General features: G+C 43.8%; 1 protein-coding gene across 1 annotated transcript in view; it reads left to right on the forward strand.

Annotated features, from left to right (window-relative positions):
• LOC130297953 (zinc finger protein 84-like) overlaps positions 1 to 11,408 on the forward strand; it is a 73,500-nt gene extending 62,092 nt beyond the window's left edge. The window contains exons 3-7 of the mRNA XM_056550815.1: positions 1,130 to 1,297; positions 4,098 to 4,224; positions 4,308 to 4,372; positions 4,539 to 4,800; positions 10,786 to 11,408. Coding sequence (XP_056406790.1) covers positions 1,130 to 1,297; positions 4,098 to 4,224; positions 4,308 to 4,372; positions 4,539 to 4,800; positions 10,786 to 11,408 — 1,245 coding nt within the window. The remainder of the gene's footprint in view (positions 1 to 1,129; positions 1,298 to 4,097; positions 4,225 to 4,307; positions 4,373 to 4,538; positions 4,801 to 10,785) is intronic.
• The last annotated feature ends 12,947 nt before the right edge of the window (positions 11,409 to 24,355 follow it).

Below are 24,355 nucleotides of genomic sequence, written 5' to 3' on the forward strand. Positions count from 1 at the left end.
ACATCCCGCCTTATGCTTCCCCCCCCCCTTGTTTCCCTTCACCCTCTATCCTCCCTTTTCCTTCTCTTTTCTTTACGTTTACCTTCTTGTCTTTCTTTTCGTGTTCTCGGTGTTTATTCTTCTGTATTTTGTTTTTTGCCGCCAAAGATTCTGAAAGATTTTCTGGTAATTTCCGAGGACGTTGTCATAGAGGAGAACTCATCCGAAATCATTGTGACTATAATGTCTCCTCAGATGTTTCCCCAGATTATCTCCAGGAAATGGATTTTATTTCTCCATAGAATCTGGTGCGGTTTATCATCGTCTCCTCTTCTTCCCTTCAGGTTTCTCCAATCCAGGATCCTCTGCTGATATCTTCTATATAAGAGAATTCTCCTGGATGACCCATCAACCATGGAGAGAGACAGGAACAAGATGGCCGACAGGATCATAAACCTCACCCTACAGATACTCTTCCGGCTTACTGGAGAGGTGAGGGATTCTGGGAGTGATGTCACATGACCTCATTCTTATCTATGTAATAACAGATGGATATGACTGGAGAGGTGAGGGATTCTGGGAGTGATGTCACATGACCTCATTCTTATCTATGTAATAACAGATGGATATGACTGGAGAGGTGAGGGATTCTGGGAGTGATGTCACATGACCTCATTCTTATCTATGTAATAGCAGATGGATATGACTGGAGAGGTGAGGGATTCTGGGAGTGATGTCACATGACCTCATTCTTATCTATGTAATAACAGATGGATATGACTGGAGAGGTGAGGGATTCTGGGAGTGATGTCACATGACCTCATTCTTATCTATGGAATAACAGATGGATATGACTGGAGAGGTGAGGGATTCTGGGAGTGATGTCACATGACCTCATTCTTATCTATGTAATAACAGATGGATATGACTGGAGAGGTGAGGGATTCTGGGAGTGATGTCACATGACCTCATTCTTATCTATGTAATAACAGATGGATATGACTGGAGAGATGAGGGATTCTGGGAGTGATGTCACATGACCTCATTCTTATCTATGGAATAACAGATGGATATGACTGGAGAGGTGAGGGATTCTGGGAATGTATGTAGTGATATTAATGTGTCTCTCCATACACAGGATTACACAGTAGTGAAGAAGTCCTCTAGTGGGCGCTGTCGGGCCCCTGTGTGTGAAGGATGGGGAAGAACCCTGAGCCCAATCCCGGGGCCCCCACCTCACTCCCTGATACATGAGGAAATGGATGAACAGAAGATCAGAGAACTCATCAACAAGATGATGGAGCTGCTGACTGGAGAGGTGACACTGCTGGGAATGCTGGGACATTATACAGTAATGGAGGGGTCTGGTGATGACTGGAGAGGTGACACTGCTGGGACATTATACAGTAATGGAGGGGTCTGGTGATGGCTGGAGAGGTGACACTGCTGGGAATGCTGGGACATTATACAGTAATGGAGGGGTCTGGTGACTAGAGAGGTGACACTGTTGGGACATTATACAGTAATGGAGGGGTCTGGTGATGACTGGAGAGGTGGGAATGCTGGGACATTATATAGTAATGGAGGGGTCTGGTGATGACTGGAGAGGTGACACTGCTGGGAATGCTGAGACATTATACAGTAATGGAGGGGTCTGGTGATGACTGGAGAGGTGACACTGCTGGGACATTATACAGTAATGGAGGGATCTGGTGATGACTGGAGAGGTGACACTGCTGGGACATTATACAGTAATGGAGGGGTCTGGTGATGACTGGAGAGGTGACACTGCTGGGAATGCTGGGACATTATACAGTAATGGAGGGGTCTGGTGATGACTGGAGAGGTGACCCTGATGGGACATTATACAGTAATGGAGGGGTCTGGTGATGACTGGAGAGGTGACACTGCTGGGACATTATACAGTAATGGAGGGGTCTGGTGATGACTGGAGAGGTGACACTGCTGGGACATTATACAGTAATGGAGGGGTCTGGTGATGACTGGAGAGGTGACACTGCTGGGACATTATACAGTAATGGAGGGGTCTGGTGATGACTGGAGAGGTGACACTGCTAGGACATTATACAGTAATGGAGGGGTCTGGTGATGACTGGAGAGGTGACCCTGCTGGGACATTATACAGTAATGGAGGGGTCTGGTGATGACTGGAGAGGTGACACTGCTGGGACATTATACAGTAATGGAGGGGTCTGGTGATGACTGGAGAGGTGACCCTGCTGGGACATTGTACAGTAATGGAGGGGTCTGGTGATGACTGGAGAGGTGACACTGCTGGGACATTATACAGTAATGGAGGGGTCTGGTGATGACTGGAGAGGTGACACTGCTGGGACATTATACAGTAATGGAGGGGTCTGGTGATGACTGGAGAGGTGACACTGCTGGGACATTATACAGTAATGGAGGGGTCTGGTGATGACTGGAGAGGTGACCCTGCTGGGACATTATACAGTAATGGAGGGGTCTGGTGATGACTGGAGAGGTGACACTGCTGGGACATTATACAGTAATGGAGGGGTCTGGTGATGACTGGAGAGGTGACCCTGCTGGGACATTATACAGTAATGGAGGGGTCTGGTGATGACTGAAGAGGTGACCCTGCTGGGACATTATACAGTAATGGAGGGGTCTGGTGATGACTGGAGAGGTGACCCTGCTGGGACATTATACAGTAATGGAGGGGTCTGGTGATGACTGGAGAGGTGACCCTGCTGGGACATTATACAGTAATGGAGGGGTCTGGTGATGACTGGAGAGGTGACACTGCTGGGACATTATATAGTAATGGAGGGGTCTGGTGATGACTGGAGAGGTGACACTGCTGGGAGATTATACAGTAATGGAGGGGTCTGGTGATGACTGGAGAGGTGACACTGCTGGGACATTATACAGTAATGGAGGGGTCTGGTGATGAATGGAGAGGTGACACTGCTGGGATATTATACAGTAATGGAGGGGTCTGGTGATGACTGGAGAGGTGACACTGCTGGGAATGCTGGGACATTATACAGTAATGGAGGGGTCTGGTGATGACTGGAGAGGTGACACTGCTGGGACATTATACAGTAATGGAGGGGTCTGGTGATGACTGGAGAGGTGACACTGCTGGGAATGCTGGGACATTATACAGTAATGGAGGGGTCTGGTGATGACTGGAGAGGTGACACTGCTGGGACATTATACAGTAATGGAGGGGTCTGGTGATGACTGAAGAGGTGACACTGCTGGGACATTATACAGTAATGGAGGGGTCTGGTGATGACTGGAGAGGTGACACTGCTGGGACATTATACAGTAATGGAGGGGTCTGGCGATGACTGGAGAGGTGACACTGCTGGGACATTATACAGTAATGGAGGGGTCTGGCGATGACTGGAGAGGTGACACTGCTGGGACATTATACAGTAATGGAGGGGTCTGGCGATGACTGGAGAGGTGACACTGCTGGGACATTATACAGTAATGGAGGGGTCTGGTGATGACTGGAGAGGTGACACTGCTGGGACATTATACAGTAATGGAGGGGTTCTGTGATGACTGGAGAGGTGACACTGCTGGGACATTATACAGTAATGGAGGGGTCTGGTGATGACTGGAGAGGTGACACTGCTGGGACATTATACAGTAATGGAGGGGTCTGGTGATGACTGGAGAGGTGACACTGCTGGGACATTATACAGTAATGGAGGGGTCTGGTGATGACTGGAGAGGTGACACTGCTGGGACATTATACAGTAATGGAGGGGTCTGGTGATGACTGGAGAGGTGACCCTGCTGGGACATTATACAGTAATGGAGGGGTCTGGTGATGACTGGAGAGGTGACACTGCTGGGAATGCTGGGACATTATACAGTAATGGAGGGGTCTGGTGATGACTGGAGAGGTGACACTGCTGGGAATGCTGGGACATTATACAGTAATGGAGGGGTCTGGTGATGACTGGAGAGGTGACACTGCTGGGAATGCTGGGACATTATACAGTAATGGAGGGGTCTGGTGATGACTAGAGAGGTGACACTGCTGGGAATGCTGGGACATTATACAGTAACACCACTGGAGGGGTCGGGGTGATGACTGTATCATTATGTGTCAGGTTCCTATAAGGTGTCAGGACGTGGCGGTCTATTTCTCCATGGAGGAGTGGGAGTATGTAGAAGGACACAAGGATCAGTACAAGGATCAGGTGATGATGGAGGATCAGCAGCCCCTCCCATCACCAGGTAATAGACATGACTATATACACACGTCCTCTCATTATTTGTATGTAAAGAATGAATTCAGTCTCTGTATGTGTTCCCTACAGTCAGATCCAGTAAGAGAACAGCACCAGAGAGGTGTCCCCGTCCTCTTCTTCCACAGGATGATCAGGTAGGTGGAGATATTCCCTATGATCTGTAGAAGGGCTGTGAAGCTCTTGTGGTCAGTCCCCTCACCCTCCATGACTCCTCATCTCCTGCTCATCTATAATATCCCACATGACTTCTCCTACTGTCTGATGACTTTTACAATATTCCTTCCACATCTTATGCATCAGGAAGAAGAGACAGATGTGGGCAGTTATGAGCAGTATAAGAAGGACATTCCTACAGGAAAAGATTTAATTTATAATAATACTACAGATGTAAAGGAAGAAGAGGAGACAGATGTGAGCGGTGATGAGCAGTATAAGGAGGACATTCCAACAGGGGAAGATCTGATCTATACTAATGCTCCAGACACAATAGTAAAAGTAGAAGAAGAGACAGATGTGAGCGGTATTGAGCAGTATGAGGACATTTCTACAGGTAATCGCTCATGTGAGTATCCTACATTATAGTTCTTCTCCACCAATCCTTAGTATAAACACTTCTGCGGCCTCCTCCCCTTCTGCTCTGTAGGTGTAGCCTATGTATCCTTATGTCCTGTACAATTTTTAGGGACTTTCATCCTTCTTCTGATGACTGGGTTATGCTGATCCATCACTTGGGTGTTCATAGATACGTTTTACTTTAAAGTTTTTGTCTGCTAAAGTTTTTTGATTAAAGACATCTAAACAGTATAGAGCACCATGGAAATAAGGGAGCAGAGACACCTGTCAAAAACTGGGAACAAGGAGGAGCTATACACAGAAAAGAGGAAGGGGAAACATGATAGAGAAGGCAGAGGATGGAGAAGACAGGCGGTAGAAAGGTATATACGATAGGGTGGGCAGAGGGAGGAGAAGACAGGCGGTAGAAAGGTATATACGATAGGGTAGGAGGAGGATGGAGAAGACAGACGGTAGAAAGGTATATACAATAGGGTAGGAGGAGGATGGAGAAGACAGGCGGTAGAAAGGTATATACGATAGGGTAGGCAGAGGATGGAGAAGACAGGCGGTAGAAAGGTATATACGATAGGGTAGGAGGAGGATGGGGAAGACAGGCGGTAGAAAGGTATATACGATAGGGTAGGAGGAGGATGGGGAAGACAGGCGGTAGAAAGGTATATACGATAGGGTGGGCAGAGGGAGGAGAAGACAGGCGGTAGAAAGGTATATACGATAGGGTAGGAGGAGGATGGGGAAGACAGGCGGTAGAAAGGTATATACGATAGGGTAGGAGGAGGATGGAGAAGACATGAGGTAGAAAGGTATATACGATAGGGTAGGAGGAGGATGGAGAAGACAGACGGTAGAAAGGTATATACGATAGGGTAGGCGGAGGATGGGGAAGACAGGAGGTATAAAGGTATATACGATAGGGTAGGCAGAGGATGGAGAAGACAGGCGGTAGAAAGGTATATACGATAGGGTAGGAGGAGGATGGAGAAGACAGGCGGTAGAAAGGTATATATGATAGGGTAGGCGGAGGATGGAGAAGACGGGCGGTAGAAAGGTATATACGATTGGGTAGGAGGAGGATGGAGAAGACGGGCGGTAGAAAGGTATATACGATAGGGAGGGCAGAGGATGGAGAAGACAGGCGGTAGAAAGGTATATACGATAGGGTAGGCGGAGGATGGAGAAGACAGGCGGTAGAAAGGTATATACGATAGGGTAGGAGGAGGATGGAGAAGACAGACGGTAGAAAGGTATATACGATAGGGTAGGCAGAGGATAGAGAAGACAGATGGTAGAAAGGTACGGTATATACAGTAGGGTAGGCAGAGGATGGAGAAGACAGGCGGTAGAAAGGTATATACGATAGGGTAGGTGGAGGATGGAGAAGACAGGCGGTAGAAAGGTATATACTATAGGGTAGGCGGAGGATGGAGAAGACAGAAGGTAGAAAGGTATATACGATAGGGAGGGCAGAGGATGGAGAAGACAGGCGGTAGAAATGTATATACGATAGGGTAGGAGGAGGATGGAGAAGACAGGCGGTAGAAAGGTATATATGATAGGGTAGGCGGAGGATGGGGAAGACAGGCGGTAGAAAGGTATATACGATAGGGTAGGAGGAGGATGGAGAAGACAGGCGGTAGAAAGGTATATACGATAGGGTAGGAGGAGGATGGAGAAGACAGACGGTAGAAAGGTATATACGATAGGATAGGCAGAGGATGGGGAAGACAGGCGGTAGAAAGGTATACATGATAGGGTAGGCAGAGGATGGAGAAGACAGGAGGTAGAAAGGTGTATACGATAGGGTAGGCAGAGGATGGAGAAGACAGGCGGTAGAAAGGTATATACGATAGGGTAGGCAGAGGGAGGAGAAGACAGGAGGTAGAAAGGTATATACGATAGGGTAGGAGGAGGATGGGGAAGACAGGCGGTAGAAAGGTATATACGATAGGGTAGGCGGAGGATGGAGAAGACAGGCGGTAGAAAGGTATATACGATAGGGTAGGCAGAGGGAGGGGAAGACAGGTGGTAGAAAGGTATATACGATAGGATAGGCAGAGGATGGGGAAGACAGGCGGTAGAAAGGTATATACGATAGGGTAGGCAGAGGATGGAGAAGACAGGCGGTAGAAAGGTATATACGATAGGGTAGGAGGAGGATGGAGAAGACAGGCGGTAGAAAGGTATATACGATAGGGTAGGAGGAGGGAGAAGACAGACGGTAGAAAGGTATATACGATAGGGTAGGAGGAGGATGGGGAAGACAGGCGGTAGAAAGGTATATACGATAGGGTAGGAGGAGGATGGAGAAGACAGGCGGTAGAAAGGTATATACGATAGGGTAGGCGGAGGATGGAGAAGACAGGAGGTAGAAAGGTATATACGATAGGGTAGGAGGAGGATGGGGAAGACAGGCGGTAGAAAGGTATATACGATAGGGTAGGCAGAGGATGGAGAAGACAGGCGGTAGAAAGGTATATACGATAGGGTAGGAGGAGGATGGAGAAGACAGGCGGTAGAAAGGTATATACGATAGGATAGGAGGAGGATGGGGAAGACAGGCGGTAGAAAGGTATATACGATAGGGTAGGCGGAGGATGGAGAAGACAGGCGGTAGAAAGGTATATACGATAGGGTAGGCAGAGGGAGGGGAAGACAGGTGGTAGAAAGGTATATACGATAGGATAGGCAGAGGATGGAGAAGACAGGCGGTAGAAAGGTATATACGATAGGGTAGGAGGAGGATGGGGAAGACAGGCGGTAGAAAGGTATATACGATAGGGTAGGCGGAGGATGGGGAAGACAGGAGGTAGAAAGGTATATACGATAGGGTAGACAGAGGATGGAGAAGACAGGAGGTAGAAAGGTATATACGATAGGGTAGGAGGAGGATGGAGAAGACAGGAGGTAGAAAGGTATATACTATAGGGTAGGTGGAGGATGGAGAAGACAGGAGGTAGAAAGGTATATACTATAGGGTAGGAGGAGGATGGAGAAGACAGGAGGTAGAAAGGTATATACCATAGGATAGGATAGGCAGAGGATGGGGAAGACGGGCGATAGAAAGGTATATACGATAGGGTAGGAGGAGGATGGAGAAGACAGGCGGTAGAAAGGTATATACATAGTTAGTATGGTTGAAAAAAGACATACATCCATCAAGTCCAACCAAGGAATTGAAGAGACGGGTGTAATGGGATAATGGGAAGGGATGTAGTTTTATAATTCTGCATAAGCATTAATGTTATTTTGTTCCAGGAATGTATCTAATCCTGTTTTAAAGCTGTTAATTGTTCCTGCTGTGACCAGTTCCTGAGGTAGACCGTTCCATAAATTCACAGTCCTCACGGTAAAGAAGGCGTGTCGCCCCTTGAGACTAAACCTTTTCTTCTCCAGACGGAGGGAGTGCCCCCTCGTCCTTTGGGGGGGTTTAACCTGGAACAGTTTTTCTCCATATTTTTTGTATGGGCCATTTATATACTTATATACGTTTATCATATCCCCCCTTAAACGTCTCTTCTCAAGACTAAACAATTGTAACTCCTTTAATCGCTCCTCATAGCTAAGATGTTCCATGCCCCATATTAGTTTAGTCGCGCGTCTCTGCACCCTTTCCAGCTCCACAGTGTCCCTTTTATGAACAGGCGACCAAAACTGAACAGCATATTCCAGGTGAGGCCGTACCAATGCTTTATAAAGGGGGAGTATTATGTCCCTGTCCCTTGAGTCCATGCCTCTTTTTATACATGACAATATCCTGCCGGCTTTGGAAGCAGCAGCCTGACATTGTGCTATTCTGTAGTCTGTGATCTACAAGTCACCCAGATCCTTCTCTACCAGTGACTCTGTAGGAGGAGGAGGATGGAGAAGACGGGCGGTAGAAAGGTATATACGATAGGGTAGGCAGAGGATGGAGAAGACAGGCGGTAGAAAGGTATATACAATAGGGTAGGCGGAGGATGGAGAAGACAGGCGGTAGAAAGGTATATACGATAGGGTAGGCAGAGGATGGAGAAGACAGGCGGTAGAAAGGTATATACAATAGGGTAGGCGGAGGATGGAGAAGACAGGCGGTAGAAAGGTATATACGATAGGGTAGGCAGAGGATGGAGAAGACAGACGGTAGAAAGGTATATACGATAGGGTAGGCAGAGGATGGGGAAGACAGGCGGTAGAAAGGTATATACGATAGGGTAGGCAGAGGATGGGGAAGACAGGCGGTAGAAAGGTATATACGATAGGGTAGGCGGAGGATGGAGAAGACAGGCGGTAGAAAGGTATATACGATAGGGTAGGCAGAGGATGGAGAAGACAGGCAGTAGAAAGGTATATACGATCGGGTAGGAGGAGGATGGAGAAGACAGGCGGTAGAAAGGTATATACGATAGGGTAGGAGGAGGATGGAGAAGACAGGCGGTAGAAAGGTATATGCGATAGGGTAGGAGGAGGATGGAGAAGACAGGCGGTAGAAAGGTATATACGATAGGGTAGGCGGAGGAGGGAGAAGACAGGCGGTAGAAAGGTATATACGATAGGGTAGGAGGAGGATGGAGAAGACAGGTGGTAGAAAGGTATATACGATAGGGTAGGCGGAGGATGGGGAAGACAGGCGGTAGAAAGGTATATACGATAGGGTAGGCAGAGGATGGAGAAGACAAGCGGTAGAAAGGTATATACGATAGGGTAGGCGGAGGATGGGGAAGACAGGCGGTAGAAAGGTATATACGATAGGGTAGGAAGAGGATGGGGAAGACAGGCGGTAGAAAGGTATATACGATAGGGTAGGCAGAGGATGGAGAAGACAGGCGGTAGAAAGGTATATACGATAGGGTAGGTGGAGGATGGGGAAGACAGGCGGTAGAAAGGTATATACGATAGGGTAGGAGGAGGATGGAGAAGACAGACGGTAGAAAGGTATATACGATAGGGCTTCATAACAGAAAGTGAAGTGCTGGCACTGCTCTCCCTCTATATATTCTCCCTTAAGTAGTCTATATGCGCACTCTAGCTAGCAGCGTATCTTCATGTGGTGGTGCTCATGTACTGCGATAGTGATAAGATAAATGCAAATCCATATAGTTAAGAAGAAAGTACAGGCAACTCACCACGTTGTAGTAACTTCGTGTTTATTACTGGGACATGCAGGTAAAGCGGCTCCACGCCACACCGGGATGCCGAACACTAGTGCGTTAACCGATTAACCGATTAATCGGTTAACGCACTAGTGTTCGGCATCCCGGTGTGGCGTGGAGCCGCTTTACCTGCATGTCCCAGTAATAAACACGAAGTTACTACAACGTGGTGAGTTGCCTGTACTTTCTTCTTAACTATATGTATATACGATAGGGTAGGTGGAGGATGGAGAAGACAGGCGGTAGAAAGGTATATACGATAGGGTAGGAGGAGGATGGAGAAGACAGACGGTAGAAAGGTATATACGATAGGGTAGGCAGAGGATGGAGAAGACAGGCGGTAGAAAGGTATATACGATAGGGTAGGAGGAGGATGGAGAAGACAGGCGGTAGAAAGGTATATACGATAGGGTAGGCGGAGGAGGGAGAAGACAGGAGGTAGAAAGGTATATACGATAGGGTAGGAGGAGGATGGAGAAGACAGGCGGTAGAAAGGTATATACGATAGGGTAGGAGGAGGATGGAGAAGACAGGAGGTAGAAAGGTATATACGATAGGGTAGGAGGAGGATGGAGAAGACAGGAGGTAGAAAGGTATATACGATAGGGTAGGAGGAGGATGGAGAAGACAGGCGGTAGAAAGGTATATACGATAGGGTAGGAGGAGGATGGAGAAGATGGGCAAATCATTGGATTTGTAGTGTAGTGTTTCGAACGTGCTGGACTTTGTAGTGCTACCAATGTTGTTGACACAATGCACAATCAGACCAGATCACAATGATCGTTGGATGGTGAATGTTCCATTATGTCAAATTTGGCCATTTTCGTCTGTTTTATTCTCTGCAGATTCTTGTAGCAGGAGATCAGAGGAGAATCTTATATCTTCAGATTATAAAGCAGATGATGATATCACACAAGATACATATGAAGAACATTCCATTATCCCAGATACACCCTCAGCCCTTCACAGCCAAGATCTCTCATCTCATCCTTATATACAGGTCCTGTCTTCTCAGTCATCACAGGATGTTCAGCAAAATAAGGAGATCTTATTATCATGTTTTACTCAGAAAACAGATGTTGTCCAACATCAGAGAAGTCACACAGGGGAGAAGCCAGTTTCATGTTCAGAATGTGGAAAATGTTTTACTCGGAAATCCTATCTTACTGAACATGCAAGAATTCATACTGGAGAGAAGCCATTTTCATGTTCAGAATGTGGGAAATGTTTTACTCGGAAATCATATCTTACTGAACATGGAAGATTTCATACCGGAGAGAAGTTATTTTCATGTTCACAATGTGAAAAGTGTTTTACTCAGAACTCAGATCTTGTTAGACATCAAAGAACTCACACAGGGGAGAAGCCATTTTCATGTTCAGACTGTGGGAAATGTTTTACTCACAAATCAAATCTTGTAAAACATCAAAAAAACTCACTCAGCACTGAAGCGATTTCCATGTTCTGAATGTGGGAAAAGTTTTTCAGAGAAAACAGATCTTGTTCAGCATCAAAGAAATCACACAGGGGAAAAGCCATTTTCATGTTTAGAATGCGGGAAATGTTTTACTCGAAAACCATATCTCACTGAACATGAAAGAACTCACACAGGGGAGAAGCTTTTTTCTTGTTCAGAATGTGGGAAACATTTTACTCAGAAATCCAGTCTTGGTCGACATAAAATAACTCACACAGGAGAGAAGCCATTTTCATGCTCAGAATGTGGAAATTGTTTTACTAAGAAATCCAGTCTTGTTTATCATAAAAGATCTCACACAGGGGAGAAACTATTTTCATGCTCAGAGTGTGGGAAATGTTTTACCCGGAAAACACAGCTTATCAAACATCTAAGAATTCATGCAGGTGAGGAGACAATTCAGAGCAATAAATGATGCAGATAACACATCTATATATTAACCATGTACATAGGATATCTGACATTTATACATATATCATATACTGCATCTCCAAACTTGTTCCCAATTGTTAATAAAAGTTTTCTTTTAGAACGTAGTCACCGATCCAGCGATGTCATCACTATAGTTTACATGGTAGGAGAAGAGTGTGATATATGGTTGTGATTAGAGATGAGCGAGCTGAATTCGGCAAACACTGAACCAGCTCTAGTAGCAAGTGCCGTAATCTGTATCTAGCCTGTCGTTCTGTAGCATTTCATATATTTCCGCAAACACAGTCAGTACTCATTGTGCTGTCATTTCTGCCAGTCAAAAAGTGTGTTGAAGTTACACGTATCTAGCCTGTAGTGTAAATTCAAGTCTGTTGCATTTCATATTGTTCCACAAACACCTTCAGTCCTCATAATAGGAGAAGAGTGTGATATATGGTTGTGATATTCACTGCTCCTCATGGAGAAGTCCCAATGGACATACTCCATAACCCATCCAAACAGTGGTCTGTCCATTGGCAGTCAAGTTTCACCCTCTAAGCCAGTGTTTCCCAACCAGGGTGCCTCTAGATGTTGCAAAACTACAACTCCCAGCATTCCTGGACAGCCTTTGGCTGCCTTTGTGTAAGCTCTGCTGAGACAGTCTTAAAGGGATACTCCGATAGAAAAAAAAATTCAAATCAACTGGTGCCAAAAAGTTAAACAGGTTTGTAAATTACTTCTGTATGCTCCAGAGGAAGTTCTTTTCTTTTTGAATTACTTTTCTGCCTGATCACAGTGCTCTCTGACACCTCTGTCCATGTCAGGAACTGTCCAGAGTAGGAGCAAGTCCACACAGCGAACCTCTCTTGTTTCGGACAGTTCCTGTCATGGACAGAGGTGTTAGCAGAGAGCACTGTGTTCAGACAGAAAGGAACTACACAACTTCCTTTGCAATATACAGCAGCTCTAATAAGTACTGGAAGGATTAAGATTTTTTTAATAGAAGTAATTTAGAAATCTGTTGAACTTTCTTGAGCCAGTTGATATGAAAAAGAAAAAAATTTAGGCGGCGTTCATTAAATGTGTGCTCCCGCGGCACTGATCAGGTTAATTAGCTAAAGTCCCGGGGTGTCCGGTGGGAGACCACTCCCGCCCGACACCCCATTTGATTAACCCACTCAGTGATCGGGTGTGCAGTGGCGACATGTGCGCGACGGGATCGCTACAGGAGCAGCGGGTGTCTGGAGGCGTCCACGATGACGGGGGTAAGTGCCCTCCCCCTTACAAGTTGCAAAACTACAACTCCCAGCCTGTCCAGACAGCCATTTGCTGTCTGGGCATGCTGGGATTTGTAGTTTTGCAAGATCTGGAGGACAACAGTTTGGAAATCACTGTGCATCTTGCAAAACTCCAAACTGTGCCCTCCAGATCTTGCACAACTACCAGCATGCCCGGTAACAAGCAGCTGTCAGTATATGCTGGGAGTTGTAGCTTTGCAACAGCTGGAGGCACATTGGTGGGTAAACACTGAGTTAGTCTGTTACCTAATTCAGTGTTTTCCCACCAGTGTGCCTCCAGCTGTAGCAAAACTACAACTTCCAGCATGCACAGTCTGTCAGTTCATGTTTAGAGTTGTAGTTTTGCAACAGCTGGAGGTTTGTGCCCGTAAACACCCCCTCCCCCCCCCACAATGTGAATGTACAGGGTACATTCACACGGGCAGGGGTTTACAGTGAGTTTCCCAATGAAAGTTTGAGCTGTGGCAAATTTTCCAACGCAGCTCAAACTCAAAAACCAGCGGGAGACTCACTGTAAGCCCCCGTCTGTGTGAATGTACCATAAAAACACTACACTACCACAAAATAAAAAGTAAAACACTACATATACACCCTTACACAATTACAAAAAAAAAATGCATTTCCAAAACAGAGCCTCCAGCTGTTGCAAAACAACAACTCCAGGCATTGCCGGACAGCCATTGACTGTCCAGGCATGCTGGGAGTTTTGCAACATCTGGAGGCACCTTGTTTGAGAAACACTGGAATAGGTATTTTTTGGCGGCGGAGGCAAGAGTAACACTTGCATTCGTGTCCGCCCCTATGCAAATCCCTAATTTAGGCCTCAAATGTGCACTCTCACTTTGGAGCCCTGTCGTATTTCACGGCAACAGTTTAGTGCCACACATGGGGTATTTCCGTACTCGGCAGAAATGGCGTTACTAATTTTGTGGGGCTTTTCCTCCTTTTACCCCTTATGAAAATGAAAAATTGGGGTCTACACCAGCATGTTATTGTATATTTTTATTTTATTTTTTACACTAACATGCTGGTGTTGCCCCATACTTTTCATTTTCTCAAGAGGAAAAAGGAAAACTAGACCCCAAAAATTTGTAACGCAATACCCCATATGTGGACGTAAATGCTCTGCAGGTGCACAACAAGGCTCAGGAGTGAGAGCGCACTATGTACATTTGAGGCCTAAATTGGTGATTTGCACAGGGGTGGCTGATCGTTACAGCGGTTCTGACATAAACGCAAAAAAAAAAAAAAAATAAACACATGTGACCTGATTTTAGAAATTACACCCCTCAGGGAACGTAATAAGGGGTATAGTGAGACTTAACACCCCACAGGTGTTTGACAAATTTTTGTAAAAGTTGGACATGAAAATAAAAAATTAGATTTTTTTTCCCCACTAAAATGCTGGTGTTACCCCCAAATTTTTCATTTTCACAAGGGGTAATATTCAAAAAAAGCCGCCAAAAATTTGTAACCCCAATTCTTCTGAGTACATAAATACCCCACATGTGGATGTAAAGTGCTCTGCTGGCGAACTATAATGCTCAGAAGAGAAGGAGCGCCATTGGGCTTTCGGAGAGAGAATTTGGCTGGAATTGAAGGCTATGTGTGTTTACAAAGCCCCCCGTGGTGCCAGAATGGTGCCCCCCCCCCCCACGTGACCCCCATTTTAGAAAATACACCCCTCACATAATATAATAAGGAGTACATTGAGCATGTACGCCCCACAGGTGTCTTGGCAGATTTTTGAAACAGTGGTCCATGGAAATGAAATTTTTTTTTTTCCATTTGCACAGCCCACTGTTCCAAAGATATGTCAAACGCCAGTGGGGTGTAAATGCTCACTGCACCCCTTATTAAATTCTGTGAGGGGTGTAGTTTCCAAAATGGGGTCAGACTTCTATTCCAACCAAATTCTCTCTCCAAAAGCCCAATGTCGCTCCTTCTCTTCTGAGCATTGTAGTTCAACCCGCAGAGCACTTTACATCCACATATGGGGTATTTCCATCAGAAGAAACAGGTTTAAAATTTTGGGAGGCTTTTTCTCCTATTATCCCTTGTGAATATAAAAAAATTGAGGTAACACCAGCATTTTATTGAAAAAAATCTAATTTTTCATTTTCATGTCCAACTTTAGTGGAAATTTGTCAAACACCTGTGGGTTGTTAATGCTCAATGTACCCCTTGTTACGTTCCTTGAGGGCTGTAGTTTCCAAAATAGTAAAACATTTTTGCTGTTCTGGCAGCATAGGGGCTTCCTAAATGCGACATGCCCCCAAAAACCATTTCAGCAAAATTTGCTTTCCAAAATCCAAATGTGACTCCTTCTCTTCTGAGCATTGTAGTGCGCCCACAGTGCACTTGACGTCCACACATGGGGTTACAAATTTTGTGGGGCATTATCTCCTTTTACCCCTTTTAAAAATTAAAAAAACTGGGTCTACAAGAAATGTTAGTGTAAAATTTTAAGATTTTAAATTTTCTCCTTCAATTTGCTGCTATTCCTGTGAAACACCTAAAGGGTTAATAAACTTTCTGAATATCATTTTGAATACTTTTAGGAGTGTAGTTTATATAATGGGGTCAATTATGAGGTATTTCTCACAGAAAGGTCTTTCAAATACACTTCAAACTGAACTGGTCCCTGAAAAATTCTTTTATAATTTTCGTTAACAATTGGAAAATTGCTGATGAACTTTGAAGCCTCTAATGTCTTCAAAAAGTCCGGCAGACTAATGGTCTAATAGGAAGATTCAATCAGATGCCCATAGCAACCAATCACATCTCAACCAATGACTCATCACTATGGCAAAATAAAACCTGAACTGTGATTGGTTAATATGGGTAATAGCAATACATCTCCACTATTATGTGTGTGTGTGTATGTGTATATATATATATATATATATATATATATATATATATATATATATATTTTTTTTTTTTGTAAGGATTCCATCTTGGGGATTAGCTCTAGGATCGTCCTGGTCACTTGCCACGGGACACGTTATCTCACAATAACTCGCCAGACAACCGTTCTGCATACAAGTCGGGCTCCTCGCCAGCTTTATTTACACAGGTTGCAGGTAAAACATAACAAAAATAAAGCCCTAGACCGTCTGGTCACTGACTACACATATCAGCATGCCCTGACTACTATCTGTTGAGCTACCATCAGCCAGCATAAAACATGTGCCCCTGCAACCTGTTACTCACAGTTCACACTGTCACTTGGGGCCACTCACAGATTCCAGCTGTGTGCTTCCTCAACAAGGTCCGTGTGTCTCCCCCTACAGCGATGTGCTGTTTCCCAGGGAGAGCCCCAACTATTCTGTTTCCTTTCCTTTTAAATACTTTCCCTTCCTGATACCTCATTAATCAGGCCACAGGTGGAGCATTCAGCAGAGTTAGCAAGGGAAATACACCCTTTCCTTGCCACAATATATATATATATATATATATATATATATATATATATATACCCGTATTTATTGGGGTATACCACGCACCCGCCTTTAACACGCACCCTCATTTTTCCAAGGAACTTTTGGTAAAAATGAGGGTGCGTGTGTGTGCAGGTGTACCTCGATAAACTGTTTCTGGCAGCTTCTGCAGTTCAATGATTTAAAGCAAGCGCTTTAAATCATTGACGTGCAGAGGCTTCTGTGGGGCCAGAGTGCCGCTGCTCTATTCCCTCCCCGTCCCCGGTTTTATAGTTAAATATCCCACCGCCGCCCCGGACCAATTCCCTCCCCGTCCCCGGTTTTATAGTTAAATATTCGGCTGCCGCCACTGCCCAATTCCCTCCCCGTCCCCGGTTTTATAGTTACATGTGCCCCGGGGGCTGCGGCCCTTCATGCTCCGGCGGTCTCCTCATCTGTCACTGTGCGCCGCGTAATGACGAGTGACGTTGTGTTGAGGACGGTGGCAGGATATTTAACTATAAAACCGGCGACGGGGGGGATATTGGGCAGTGGGACTCTGGCCAGGCAGAAGCTGCTGCAGTTCAATGATTTAAAGCGCCTGCGGGGTCACAAACAGTCTTTCGGCCTATAACACGCAGATAGACTTTAGGCTAAAAAATTTTACATTAAAAAAGGTATGTTATACGCCGATAAATACAGTATAGAAATTTATATATATATGAATACACAGGAAATTTATGTTCAGAAGTAAAAAGCGTGTATTCTACCGAACATGTCACTATTACTAAGAGCCTAAATTGTATACACATACAGCTCAGCTACATGTACATTACACATATACAGCTCTACTGTGTACACATACAGCTCAGCTACATGTACATTACACATATACAGATCTACTGTGTACACATACAGCTCAGCTACATGCACATTACACATATATAGCACTACTGGGTACACATACAGCTCAGCTACATGTACATTACACATATACAGATCTACTGTGTACACATACAGCTCAGCTACATGCACATTACACATATATAGCACTACTGGGTACACATACAGCTCAGCTACATGTACATTACACATATACAGCTCTACTGTGTACACATACAGCTCAGCTACATGTACATTACACATATACAGCTCTACTGTGTACACATACAGCTCAGCTACATGTACATTACACATATACAGCACTACTGTGTACACATACAGCTCAGCTACATGTACATTACACATATACAGCTCTACTGTGTACACATACAGCTCAGCTACATGTACATTACACATATACAGCTCTACTGTGTACACATACAGCTCAGCTACATGTACATTACACATATACAGCTCTACTGTGTACACATACAGCTCAGCTACATGCACATTACACATAAACAGCACTACTGTGTACACATACAGCTCAGCTACATGTACATTACACATATACAGCTCTACTGTGTACACATACAGCCCAGCTACATGTACATTACACATATACAGCTCTACTGTGTACACATACAGCTCAGCTACATGTACATTACACATATACAGCTCTACTGTGTACACATACAGCTCAGCTACATGTACATTACACATATACAGCTCTACTGTGTACACATACAGCTCAGCTACATGTACATTACACATATACAGCTCTACTGTGTACACATACAGCTCAGCTACATGTACATTACACATATACAGCTCTACTGTGTACACATACAGCTCAGCTACATGTACATTACACATATACAGCTCTACTGTGTACACATACAGCTCAGCTACATGTACATTACACATATACAGCTCTACTGTGTACACATACAGCTCAGCTACATGCACATTACACATAAACAGCACTACTGTGTACACATACAGCTCAGCTACATGTACATTACACATATACAGCTCTACTGTGTACACATACAGCCCAGCTACATGTACATTACACATATACAGCTCTACTGTGTACACATACAGCTCAGCTACATGTACATTACACATATACAGCTCTACTGTGTACACATACAGCTCAGCTACATGTACATTACATATATACAGCTCTACTGTGTACACATACAGCTCAGCTACATGTACATTACACATATACAGCTCTACTGTGTACACATACAGCTCAGCTACATGTACATTACATATATACAGCTCTACTGTGTACACATACAGCTCAGCTACATGTACATTACACATATACAGCTCTACTGTGTACACATACAGCTCAGCTACATGTACATTACACATATACAGCTCTACTGTGTACACATACAGCTCAGCTACATGTACATTACACATATACAGATCTACTGTGTACACATACAGCTCAGCTACATGCACATTACACATATATAGCACTACTGGGTACACATACAGCTCAGCTACATGTACATTACACATATACAGATCTACTGTGTACACATACAGCTCAGCTACATGCACATTACACATATATAGCTCTACTGTGTACACATACAGCTCAGCTACATGCACATTACACATATACAGCTCTACTGTGTACACATACAGCTCAGCTACATGTACATTACACATATACAGCTCTACTGTGTACACATACAGCTCAGCTACATGTACATTACACATATACAGCTCTACTGTGTACATACAGCTCAGCTACACGTACATTACACATATACAGCACTACTGTGTACACATACAGCTCAGCTACATGTACATTACACATATACAGCTCTACTGTGTACACATACAGCTCAGCTACATGTACATTACACATATACAGCTCTACTGTGTACACATACAGCTCAGCTACACGTACATTACACATATACAGCACTACCGTGTACACATACAGCCCAGCTACATGCACATTACACATATACAGCTCTACCGTGTACACATACAGCTCAGCTACATGTACATTACACATATACAGCTCTAACGTGTACACATACAGCTCAGCTACATGTACATTACACATATACAGCTCTACTGTGTACACGTACAGCTCAGCTACATGTACATTACACATATACAGCTCTAACGTGTACACATACAGCTCAGCTACATGTACATTACACATATACAGCTCTACTGTGTACACATACAGCTCAGCTACATGCACATTACACATATACAGCTCTACTGTGTACACATACATCTCAGCTACATGCACATTACACATATACAGCTCTGCTGTGTACACATACAGCTCAGCTACATGTACATTACACACATACAGCTCTACTGTGTACACATACAGCTCAGCTACATGTACATTACACACATACAGCTCTACTGTGTACACATACAGCTCAGCTACATGTACATTACACATATACAGCTCTACTGTGTACACATACAGCTCAGCTACATGAACATTACACATATACAGCTCTACTGTGTACACATACAGCTCAGCTACATGTACATTACACATATACAGCTCTACTGTGTACACATACAGCTCAGCTACATGTACATTACACACATACAGCTCTACTGTGTACACATACAGCTCAGCTACATGTACATTACACATATACAGCTCTACTGTGTACACATACAGCTCAGCTACATGCACATTACACATATACAGCACTACTGTGTACACATACAGCTCAGCTACATGTACATTACACATATACAGCTATACTGTGTACACATACAGCTCAGCTACATGTACATTACACATATACAGCTATACTGTGTACACATACAGCTCAGCTACATGTACATTACACATATACAGCACTACTGTGTACACATACAGCTCAGCTACATGTACATTACACATATACAGCTCTACTGTGTACACATACAGCTCAGCTACATGCACATTACACATATACAGCTCTACTGTGTACACATACAGCTCAGCTACATGCACATTACACATATACAGCTCTACTGTGTACACATACAGCTCAGCTACATGTACATTACACATATACCGCTCTACTGTGTACACCTACAGCTCAACTACATGTACATTACACATATACAGCACTACTGTGTACACATACAGCTCAGCTACATGTACATTACACATATACAGCTCTACTGTGTACACATACAGCTCAGCTACATGCACATTACACATATGCAGCTCTACTGTGTACACATACAGCTCAGCTACATGTACATTACACATATACAGCTCTACTGTGTATACATACAGCTCAGCTACATGTACATTACACACATACAGCTCTACTGTGTACACATACAGCTCAGCTACATGCACATTACACACAGCTCTACTGTGTACACATACAGCTCAGCTACATGTACATTACACATATACAGCTCTACTGTGTACACATACAGCTCAGCTACATGTACATTACACATATACAGCTCTACTGTGTATACATACAGCTCAGCTACATGTACATTACACATATACAGCTCTACTGTGTACACATACAGCTCAGCTACATGTACATTACACATATACAGCTCTACTGTGTACACATACAGCTCAGCTACATGCACATTACACACAGCTCTACTGTGTACACATACAGCTCAGCTACATGTACATTACACATATATAGCTCTACTGTGTACACATACAGCTCAGCTACATGCACATTACACATATACAGCTCTACTGTGTACACATACAGCTCAGCTACATGTACATTACACATATACAGCTCTACTGTGTATACATACAGCTCAGCTACATGTACATTACACATATACAGCTCTACTGTGTACACATACAGCTCAGCTACATGTACATTACACATATACAGCTCTACTGTGTGCACATATAGCTCAGCTACATGTACATTACACATATACAGCTCTACTGTGTACACATACAGCTCAGCTACATGTACATTACACATATACAGCTCTACTGTGTATACATACAGCTCAGCTACATGTACATTACACATATACAGCTCTACTGTGTACACATACAGCTCAGCTACATGTACATTACACATATACAGCTCTACTGTGTACACATACAGCTCAGCTACATGCACATTACACATATACAGCTCTACTGTGTACACATACAGCTCAGCTACATGCACGTTACACATATACAGATCTACTGTGTACACATACAGCTCAGCTACATGTACGTTACACATATACAGCTCTACTGTGTACACATACAACTCAGCTACATGCACATTACACATATACAGCTCTACTGTGTACACATACAGCTCAGCTACATGCACATTACACATATACAGCTCTACTGTGTACACATACAGCTCAGCTACATGTACATTACACATATACAGCTCTACTGTGTACACATACAGCTCAGCTACATGTACATTACACATATACAGCTCTACTGTGTACACATACAGCTCAGCTACATGCACATTACACATATACAGCTCTACTGTGTACACATACAGCTCAGCTACATGCACATTACACATATACAGCACTACTGTGTACACATACAGCTCAGCTACATGTACATTACACATATACAGCTCTACTGTGTACACACACAGCTCAGCTACATGTACATTACACATATACAGCTCTACTGTGTACACATACAGCTCAGCTACATGCACATTACACATATACAGCTCTACAGTGTACACATACAGCTCAGCTACATGTACATTACACATATACAGCTCTACTGTGTACACATACAGCTCAGCTACATGTACATTACACATATACAGCTCTACTGTGTACACATACAGCTCAGCTACATGTACATTACACATATACAGCTCTACTGTGTACACATACAGCTCAGCTACATGTACATTACACATATATACAGCTCTACTGTGTACACATACAGCTCAGCTACATGCACATTACACATATACAGCTCTACTGTGTACACATACAGCTCAGCTACATGCACATTACACATATACAGCTCTACTGTGTACACATACAGCTCAGCTACATGTACATTACACATATACAGCTCTACTGTGTACACATACAGCTCAGCTACATGTACATTACACATATACAGCTCTACTGTGTACACATACAGCTCAGCTACATGTACATTACACATATACAGCTCTACTGTGTACACATACAACTCAGCTACATGTACATTACACATATACAGCACTACTGTGTACACATACAGCTCAGCTACATGTACATTACACACAGCTCTACTGTGTACACATACAGCTCAGCTACATGTACATTACACATATACAGCTCTACTGTGTACACATACAGCTCAGCTACATGTACATTACACATATACAGCTCTACTGTGTACACATACAACTCAGCTACATGTACATTACACATATACAGCACTACTGTGTACACATACAGCTCAGCTACATGTACATTACACACAGCTCTACTGTGTACACATACAGCTCAGCTACATGTACATTACACATATACAGCTCTACTGTGTACACATACAGCTCAGCTACATGTACATTACACATATACAGCTCTACTGTGTACACATACAGCTCAGCTACATGTACATTACACATATACAGCTCTACTGTGTACACATACAGCTCTACTGTGTACACATACAGCTCAGCTACATGTACATTACACATATACAGCACTACTGTGTACACATACAGCTCAGCAACATGCACATTACACATATACAGCTCTACTGTGTACACATACAGCTCAGCTACATGCACGTTACACATATACAGATCTACTGTGTACACATACAGCTCAGCTACATGCACATTACACATATACAGCTCTACTGTGTACACATACAGCTCAGCTACATGTACATTACACATATACAGCTCTACTGTGTACACATACAGCTCAGCTACATGTACATTACACATATACAGCTCTACTGTGTACACATATACAGCTCAGCTACATGTACATTACACATTACACTGTGTACACATACAGCTCAGCTACATGCACATTACACATATACAGCTCTACTGTGTACACATACAGCTCAGCTACACGTACATTACACATATACAGCTCTACTGTGTACACATACAGCTCAGCTACATGTACATTACACATATACAGCTCTACTGTGTACACATACAGCTCAGCTACATGTACATTACACATATACAGCTCAGCTACATGTACATTACACATATACAGCTCTACTGTGTACACATACAGCTCAGCTACATGTACATTACACATATACAGCTCTACTGTGTACACATACAGCTCAGCTACATGTACATTACACATATACAGCTCTACTGTGTACACATACAGCTCAGCTACATGTACATTACACATATACAGCACTACTGTGTACACATACAGCTCAGCTACATGTACATTACACATATACAGCTCTACTGTGTACACATACAGCTCAGCTACATGCACATTACACATATACAGCTCTACTGTGTACACATACAGCTCAGCTACATGTACATTACACATATACAGCTCTACTGTGTACACATACAGCTCAGCTACATGCACATTACACATATACAGCTCTACTGTGTACACATACAGCTCCGCTACATGTACATTACACATATACAGCTCTACTGTGTACACATACAGCTCAGCTACATGTACATTACACATATACAGCACTACTGTGTACACATACAGCTCAGCTACATGTACATTACACATATACAGCTCCACTGTGTACACATACAGCTCAGCTACATGTACATTACACATATACAGCTCTACTGTGTACACATACAGCTCAGCTACATGTACATTACATATACAGCACTACTGTGTACACATACAGCTCAGCTACATGTACATTACACATATACAGCTCTACTGTGTACACATACAGCTCAGCTACATGTACATTACACATATA

The sequence above is a fragment of the Hyla sarda genome, assembly GCF_029499605.1.
Source record: "Hyla sarda isolate aHylSar1 chromosome 1 unlocalized genomic scaffold, aHylSar1.hap1 SUPER_1_unloc_11, whole genome shotgun sequence".
NCBI classification, from domain to species: domain Eukaryota; kingdom Metazoa; phylum Chordata; class Amphibia; order Anura; family Hylidae; genus Hyla; species Hyla sarda.